This window comes from Camelus ferus, chromosome 10, assembly GCF_009834535.1.
Source record: "Camelus ferus isolate YT-003-E chromosome 10, BCGSAC_Cfer_1.0, whole genome shotgun sequence".
Classification (NCBI taxonomy): Eukaryota; Metazoa; Chordata; class Mammalia; order Artiodactyla; family Camelidae; genus Camelus; species Camelus ferus.
The window spans coordinates 49907396-49915856 of NC_045705.1; the positions used below are offsets into that span (position 1 = coordinate 49907396).

At 48.6% G+C, this 8461-nt stretch overlaps 1 protein-coding gene across 1 annotated transcript; it reads right to left on the bottom strand.

Annotated features, from left to right (window-relative positions):
• Positions 1–2819: 2819 nt before the first annotated feature.
• Positions 2820–7921, bottom strand: RASSF10 (Ras association domain family member 10). Its single transcript, XM_032488993.1, has one exon. It carries the CDS (start codon positions 7579–7581, stop codon positions 6031–6033), a length of 1551 nt encoding a protein of 516 aa, XP_032344884.1. The 5' UTR covers positions 7582–7921; the 3' UTR covers positions 2820–6030.
• Positions 7922–8461: the final 540 nt, after the last annotated feature.

The window sequence follows — 8461 nt, forward strand, 5'->3', positions numbered from 1 at the left end:
GTTCCTGCAAATCTTCTGGAAAGGGGAGATCCCCAAAAATGGTTGATTGTTACCAACAGGCAGTGAACAAAAGAGGAAATCAAAGGATAATAGGCATATGAAGGTCAGTTTCACTGGGATTCAGAAAGAAATGAAAAGTAAAGCAAATAAATAAAATAAATTAAAAAAAAAACTTGTAAATGGTAAAAAGTTGGATAATATCAAGTGCTGGTGAGGCTATGGGGAAAATGGGAATCTTTACTGCTACTAAGAGCCTGACCTGGTATAGCCACTTGGGAGAGCAATCGAGCCATTCAGCACTCAGACTTCTGGGTTTTAAACCTCAGACAAACTCTCATATATGTCCCCTAATCTCTGTGTTCACTGCAACATTGTTTGAGGACTTGGTAATAACCTAGGTGTCCCTCACTAAGGAAATGTATTAAGTGATGGAATATCATGCAGGTCAGAAAATTATGAACTAGATTTACATACTGCAGTATGGAGTGCTCACATAAATGTCATATAAAAAACAGAAATATAATGAGCTTTATAGCTCAGTAAATGTCATGTATATTAAACATAAGCACACAGACTGTTCCATTCTACTTTTCAAGGATACTTACATATACATGAGCAAATGGATTGTGCCAGTACATTGCTCAACTTCAGGGTTACCATTCACACAGTTTCCTATGTGAATGGTGCCCTCTGCTGCACAATTCCAGAATACAGCATGAATGGTGCCCCCTGGAGGTGTGCAACATGACAGCCCTGAGTATGCAAGACGGTTTGGAAGGTCATAGACTACATATGCTAAAATAAGTGTCTATGGTGGGAGGAAGAAGAGGAATGAGAGTGGGATGAGGAAGGAAGGGGAACATGAAGTAAAATAAAACAAAAGAGGGACCTTGCATAAACTGAGGATGGCAGAGTAACCTGAATCAAAAAAGAGAATCCACTCAATTCTGTGGTCTTAAGGTGGGAAAGGATGGGCCTCAAAGAGGGGTCTTGAGCTGGATAACCAACAATCTTATAAATCCTGCTAAGAAATGTGGATTTTATCCTAAAAGCTATGGGGAATCCTGGAGGTGTCTGAAACAGGAAAAATCTGCATGGGATTGGATGAGAGGGGAAGAGGCTGGGACAGCGGTCCTTCAAAGTGATCCATGCAGTGGACTCAGACTGGACACAGAGACACCCTATATCAGATGTGCATGCTCAACTCCATAGGCACAGGGATCTTTGGAAGGCCCAGCACTCCCTCCCTTTACCCTTCCCTGATCCTCAGGTACCACAGGTTCAACCAGGAACAAGGCCTGGTTAAAAGTGCTGGGGACAGTTTCAGGGCAGTCATGGTTGGTACCACCTTCCATATGTGATTGTGAATAGGGCATAGCTGTAGGCCCTGATGCCTGGGTATTCCAGGTTGTTGCCCAACTATGCACCTGTGCCCTTGGGGCATTCAGTCAAAACCTCCATGCTGATACAGCGGGTATTAATTTTCTGTGAGAAACTTTTTCATTGGCAAAGTGTTCACCTCTCTCAGACAAATGCAGTTGTATACATAGGAATTTTTCCTCCTTTGTCTCTTCCTAAATCCTCACCTGGTATTTACTGGCCCTATGGTTTTGGAAAAAAAAAAATCACTCCACCTCCCTAGTAGCAATACTTGGAGGAGACTTGATAATCTCTAAGCCCAATTCCACCCTTCCAATGCTAACACTCTGGGGCCTGTGAGAAGTCTTTGTTCTGAGCATACAGAACACTTTGTGGGTACAATGTGCCTGGTGCGATATAGAAAAAATGGGTACAGGTTTCAGTAAGGCTCAAGTTAGACTCTTGTATCTGCTACGTACCAGCTGGGTGGCCTTAGCTTCTTTATCTATAAAAATTGGAGGTTAAAACGTTCTCTCTCACAAGACGAATGCAGGGAAAATGCATGTGAAAATACTCAGCATGAGGAGCTGGCATTTGGAAAGTGCTCAAGGGAAGAGAATTCCTCTTCATTGTCCTTCATTTCTGTTTAGGAGAACAGGTTTCACAAAAACTTTCACACTGAACATTTCACAAATTGCCATGATCCAATTTTCCTATTTCAAGAATTTAAAGGTGAACTCAGGTGTAGTGTAATACGTAGAAAGAAAGGCCTAGAAAAATCTAAACTTTAGAGGCTGTACTAAACAAGTAAGCTTATGTATTTACTTTATTTTGACTTAATTTTTGATAGGGGTGGGTAGGGAGAAGCCCCAAATCAAATGCATTTTATGACATCACCATCTAAGAATAACCTTTTCTACTGGACTCAAAATGAAAAAAAGATAATGAATATTTTCTTTTTATAAATCTGAGTCTCCTATTTGCTAGTCCTCTTAATCTCACTCATGTAGAGTTTTTGGTCCTCTTGCTGAGAATGGATTACTGTCCAACTCTGATATGAGACAAGACTCCTCTTAATAAGCAGAGCTCAGGGAAGATAAGAAAGTGGAGAGAAGAGAAAGCACCATGTTGTCTTAACACTTCTGGTTGGATGACCTGCCCTTCAGGTCATATATATAAATTTTAATTCAGTGGTTGCCAGCCCTGTGTTCCTGGGGCCACAATAAATTAAGTTTGGTTAAAATACTTTCTTAATAAAATATAATATTTAATGAAAGCCAAGCTGTAGTGAAATAGGCACTGTTAGGCATAGCAGACTATAAATTAGACAAAATTTACCTAAAAACAACTTGGCAATTAAGACTTTAAATGTTTGTGCTCTTTGACCTAGGAATTCTCTTTCTGGGAATTTATCTTATTGGTGGGGAGGGGGTGTCTAATTAAACAGATATGCACGCAAAGAAGCTTATCACAGTGTTATTTTATAATAGTTAAAAAAACAATACTGGGAACAGCCTAATAACATGAGCTTTTGGTGATGAGATTTTCAGTGACTTTTTTTCCTTCTCACTTATGTTATTTTCAGGTCCATCATAAAGACTACAGAATATAAGTTTTCTAATCTGCAAACCATCATCATCATCATCATCATCATCATCATCATCATCATCATCATCATCATCATCATCATGTTTTATAAGAAGGTAAACAGATAGAGACGCCAAATGAAATCTTTTGGTTTTGGGAGATGGCCGAGAATGGGTTCATTAAGATAAAAGATACAATAAATTATATCAGGTTCAAAAAAGGACGGGGCTGGTTGGTGAGGCAACTTCTCCATCTCATACTCTCCTCCACACGCCTGCTGGTTCCTCCCCAGGATTCCCATTAGGCTTGGAGAACAGGAGAGGAGGTAGTTTTCCCAGGGACCCTGAAATCCTGGTGGTCATGCCTTCACTGCCATGCATTCATTCACATTCTTAGTGCCATGGTGATTATTTTTAAAGTGAATGAAATTTAAGAATATTTAGCATTTATTAGGCACTTTCTAGGCCCAAGCACTGTTTGGATACTTTTTATCTCCATAGTTCACCTTTTCTCAAGCTTGAAAAAGTTCTGAGTAAAAGGAACTATTGTTTCCTTTCTTTTTCCCCCACCCTGTTCTCCTTTCTCCTACCCACACAGAACGTGCCTTTGGGGGATATAATTGATTTGGATGAAAGGAAAAAACATAGGCAGACTGGGCCACCCTTTGTTCTGAACAAAGCCTCCTTCCCTGCCCGATGAGCTGACAGGAGAAACATCTTCAGGTGGCCAGGACAGGAAGGTTCTGGAAAGAGGGCACCAGAAAATCCTGCAGGCCTTCTCCCTGTGATGTGGCTTATTTGCTTTACAGGCTTCAGGCATATTTGCTGACGTCAGCAGCTCGTCAAAGTTTAAAATAATAGTGAAAAGGAAAACAGCCCCTTTCTGCCAGGCAGGCCTGTTCTGCCAACTTCTGTGTTCTCTTTTGAGTTAATAAACGTCCAAGAACCACCTCCCTTACCACCCTGGAGGGGAAAAAAAAGAACAATAATTTTAAAACCACCAGGTCAGCCCATTGCCAGCATAAACCATTCAGACAAGTAGCGTTTGTCACACTCTAATGAGGATTTTTACCTCTGCCTCCAAAAGAAAGCTATCATTAGGCTTTGTGTTTATGGGATCAAATGATTGTCTAGGGACAGTGGGTTTCTTCTGGTCCCTTCCTCATTTTAATCATGCTCAAGACCAAATGCATAGATGTTTTCTGCGTCAGACGAAACTAAAAAACCATAATTATGCCAGCTAATGTCTTTGGAAAACATCAATTAAGAAAACGGCCTTTTAATTCCCATTTTACTTGAAAATCTGAAAATATCTACACGTTGTAATAGCATGGCAGTGGTGGAGGGTGGAGGAGGGCGGTCTCTAAAAAGCTCAAGTGGTTTGAGGAGGTCGGGTGGGCAGGCCCCTCTTGGCAACAAGCAGACAGAGAATCTCTCCAAGGAAAGAAATTTCTCTATAAAGCAAGACCTCTTTCGTTATCTTCCTATGTAGTGTCGAAACTGGAGCCAACCCCTGCACAGTTAGGTTGATACCAGGCTGGCAAGGCACACACACCCCATTGTTAATACCTCCTCAGGACAGATTAAATCCCACATTCCTCAGAAGTTCTGAGCTCCAAGCTCCGGAGGGAACACCGCCAGCAGGTTCCTTCCATGGGGCAACAACTAGCTACAACTGATAAGTTTTCATTGAAATAACTGGAACAATTACACTGAGTCCCCACAGGGTTCTGTCACTAGCTATTAAGAGAAAGGCGTTGCACTTGCATGCTGTGGTGTCTGCAAAGGTGAGAGCCAGACAAGAGTAATTCAAGTCAAGTCTTTAGCTCAATTTTATATGCTTTTATCTATGGCTACGTGCCGTTGTTAACCAAATTCTTCACCCAAGGTGTACAATTAGATTGTTTTATTTCATGTTTTCTTTTCAGCTCTTATCTAGTAAACCTTGATATTTACACTATCTCTCAGTTTAAGTTTGGACAAGTAACTAATTAATCTCTGACTAAAGGTACTGAAGTTAGACTTGGGTTTGTTTGGTAAAATCTGTTGAGGTCACTGTTGGTTTTAATCATGTAGTTTATTTAGTTAAAAAGCTGAACACTAACAAAGATACTTGCTTTGAAGGCTTAGTTTCAACCAAGTGCTCATTAAACAGCCACTGTAGTTGTACTTGAATTCTGCAATTTCCCTTTTATTTTTTTTCTGAAGTAACAGTGACTGAAGGGATGAAATGGCAGTAAGAATAAAAGGACAACACACATACCTTTGCAGGAGCAAATCGCAAAGGGTCTAGATTAAATTTTAACCAGGGGTTATGTCTACCACAATTCTATCTCAAAGGGTTAGGTTTGGCTTTTGTAAAAATAAAAGATGATTTTAGGAAAAGGACTCTATTTTAACATACACTGTATTTTCTAGGAGGAAATACGGAGTTAGTCTTTGAATGAAAATAAAAGGCAAAGAGTTTAGCAGATGGGTAATTCCCGAATCTGTAGAAATGTAAACAGCCAGGATTTTGGTGCCTATGGGTTTTATCAAAGATGTAAGTAAGGCTGAGACCAACACCAGTGCGTCCTCTTTGGCTAGTTTTAACACGTTCACAGTCACAATCAACATTCAAGGAATTTCCTTTTCATCCAAGTGTTTCTTTAAAAAGCACTTTCTGCACAAACTAAAGTTCTAGCTGCCATCAGTCTTTCCCATACAGAAGACTGGTGAAATTTCCATAATACTTTTTTTCTGTTTTTGAAAATGGGCTTGGACCACGTCAATTTCCTGGAGCGTTTATTTTCCAGTATAGGGGGTTCTTACCTCCTCCCTCCTTTCTCCCCCTAAAAGAGCTTGTAATAAGAGACCGGGCTTCCTGGTCCCGCACCCTCCTCCACATTCACTCCGTGGCCAGAGGAGCACCGCTGCGGGGAAGGCGTCCCCAGCCCTCCCAGGCCCAGTCAGAGGGCTGCTGCCCGGCAGGAGCGGCAGGAACACCCCTACCCCCACCCCCGTCGCCTGGTTTCAAGTCCCTGAGCCGGCAAAGCCGGTGCTTTCCACAAGGAAGGGAGAAGCATCCTCTCCCACCCTGCTGCTCCTACACAAGGGATTCGCACACGGGCACCGAGTCCGAGTCTTGGCTGTGCATAGAGCTCAGCCCGGTATCCGAGTCCTCGTCGTTCCCAGGACAGCTCTTGGCCAGTCCGCGGGCCTGGTCCACCCAGATTTCCGCAGTGGCCTGAGGCCGGGGTTCCCGCGAGGGTCCGCCTGAGACCGGAGTCCCATCCGGCGCTACTGTCAGCTCCAGCGTGTGCAAAGTCTGGAGAAGGCCCTGTAGCTCGCGCTCCTTGCTGTCCCACTGTTGCTGGCTGTAATCCAAGTCCGACTTGACGGCCTCCAGGTCCGTGTTGAGTCGGAGCCCGATGTAGAGGCTGGTGCTGAGCTGCGTCCTGACCCGCTCCTGCTCCAGCAGCAGCTCACCGTCCAGGCCGCCATCCGGCTCGGTAGGCTCTTCCTGCGCCGCGAGCTCCTCCTGGCGCCTCCGCATCCACCTCTGGTTCAGCTCCTCCTGGATTTCGGCTGAGAGGCGCTCGAGCAACTCCTCCTGCCTGGCCCTCTGCTCCTGAAGCCGCAGCAGGTCGTCGCAGCGCCGGGTCAGCTCCTCGAGAGCGACAGCCTGAGTCTCGCCGTCCAGGGGCGGCGTTGCCGTTGCCGTTACCGCCGCCGCCGCCGCCGCCGCCGCCGCCTCCGCGGTCTCCGCCGGCTCTGGCTCCTCTCCCGGGCCGGGCCCGTCGAGCTCGATGCCTGCACCCACCAAGTAAGTGTCCTGCACGTAGTTGACTCCATGCCGCCGCATGCGGTCCAGGTGCACCTTGGCCTCGTAGCGATCAATCTCGCGGTCCAGCTCCCGGAGCCGCTGCACCTGCTGACGTATGGTGTGGTCCTGGGAAAGTACCAAATGCACCAGCGTCTCCATGCGCTCCACCGACGCGCTCTCGGTAGCCCTCGGCGACGACGAGCAGGACGAGGTGGTGGACGACGAAGTGGACGAACAGGGCGACGACGGCTGCTGCTGGCGCCTTCGGTTAAGCTTGGCCAGCTTTCGGAAGGCCTTGCGCACCACCCGCCGCTGTTTCTCCTGGGTCATAACCAGGCTGGGCCGCGCCGGGACCCCCCGGGCCGAGCAGGGGCGCTCGCGACTGAGCACAACGCGTGCCTCGGCACTGCGGGGACCCGCGTTGGGCAGTGACGCCTCGCTACGCACCAGCACAAAGCGTACATTCTCTTGCTCGTCGCCCCAGGCGGCCCAGAGGCGCAAAATGCGCGTCTTGTTGGGCAGGATGCGCTCAAAGCCCCGCCACTTCTCCACGATGCAGTAGCACTGCGGGGGCCCGCACAGCAAGCCCTGCGGCAGCGCCTCATCGTCATCCTCGTCGTCCTCGTCCAGGGCTTCCGGCAGCTCCTCCGGGCCTGGCGGGTCGCCGGCCGCCTCCCGCCGCCGGCCCCGCCGCTGCCGCCGTCGCCGCCGGCAGCCGTCCTCCAAGAGCACCCGCACTACGTCTGAGCAAGTGGTTCGGCGGGAGAGGCCAGACACCAGTTTCTCTTCCTGGCAGATCCACACCGATATCTTCTTCTCCGAAGGATCCATGGCGCAACCGGGACACAGGTGGCGGGTCAGGCCGAGCCCCACTGGGGCAGCAGGGACAGCAGGCAGCCCGGTCACCCTGAGAAAGGGATTGGAGCTCGGGACCCTCGCCCCCGGCAGCACCTGCCCTTCTCCCTCACTGCACACGGAAGGCAAGCTGCGGCCAGCTGCGGCGGTGCTCGGCCCGGACGGCGCGCTACCAGGGGAGCGCGCCCGGGCTCGGGCTCCCGCCGCTCTGGCTCTGCCCAAGGTTCCCGGGGCCTCCGGGTTTTGCTCCTCCCCACGTGGCTCCTCCCCCTCCCGCCCCAAGAACCCAGAGCGGCGGCCGGAGCGCGGGAGGCGCAGAGCCCTGGCCTGCCCCTCCCAGTCTCGCCGCGCCCCGTGCGCCCAGTCCGCCCCTCTACCGCTCTGCCCGCCAGCTCAAGAAAGGGACTCGGGGATCTCTCCAATGCAGGGCCTGGAGCCCATGCTAAGGCGCGGATCAGCTCTGCGTCTCCCTCAGCCTACTGGCTCTTTACCTTGCGTTTAGAGCTAGCTGGACGCATCTTTCACACCTTTACCGGCGCCCCCAGAGGCGTTTCCTGGTCCTTCAAGGTAGCACCGTCTGAGTGCCCGGGCGCAGAAAAACCAAGATACTTGGCGTCTCTAAGGGAGGCTCTAACCTCATTGCATGACCTCCAGGTGGGAGCTGTAAACGCCTCCCGTAACGCGGAAGGCCCTCCAGTCTTCCTTGCCTGGAAGCACCATTTGCATATTTAAGGAGAACTTGCTGAAGCAGTGTGCTCCGTGAACAAGTGGAACTATACAGTAAGGTCTAGGCTTGAGGGGAACATTCAGAGGCTGCTCCCGGTTCCCGGTACGGTCATGTCTGTGGCTCCCCACT

Excerpts from the sequence above, each read along its gene's own strand:
- RASSF10 (XM_032488993.1), bottom strand. The coding sequence starts at position 7,581 with ATGGATCCTTCGGAGAAGAAGATATCGGTGTGGATCTGCCAGGAAGAG.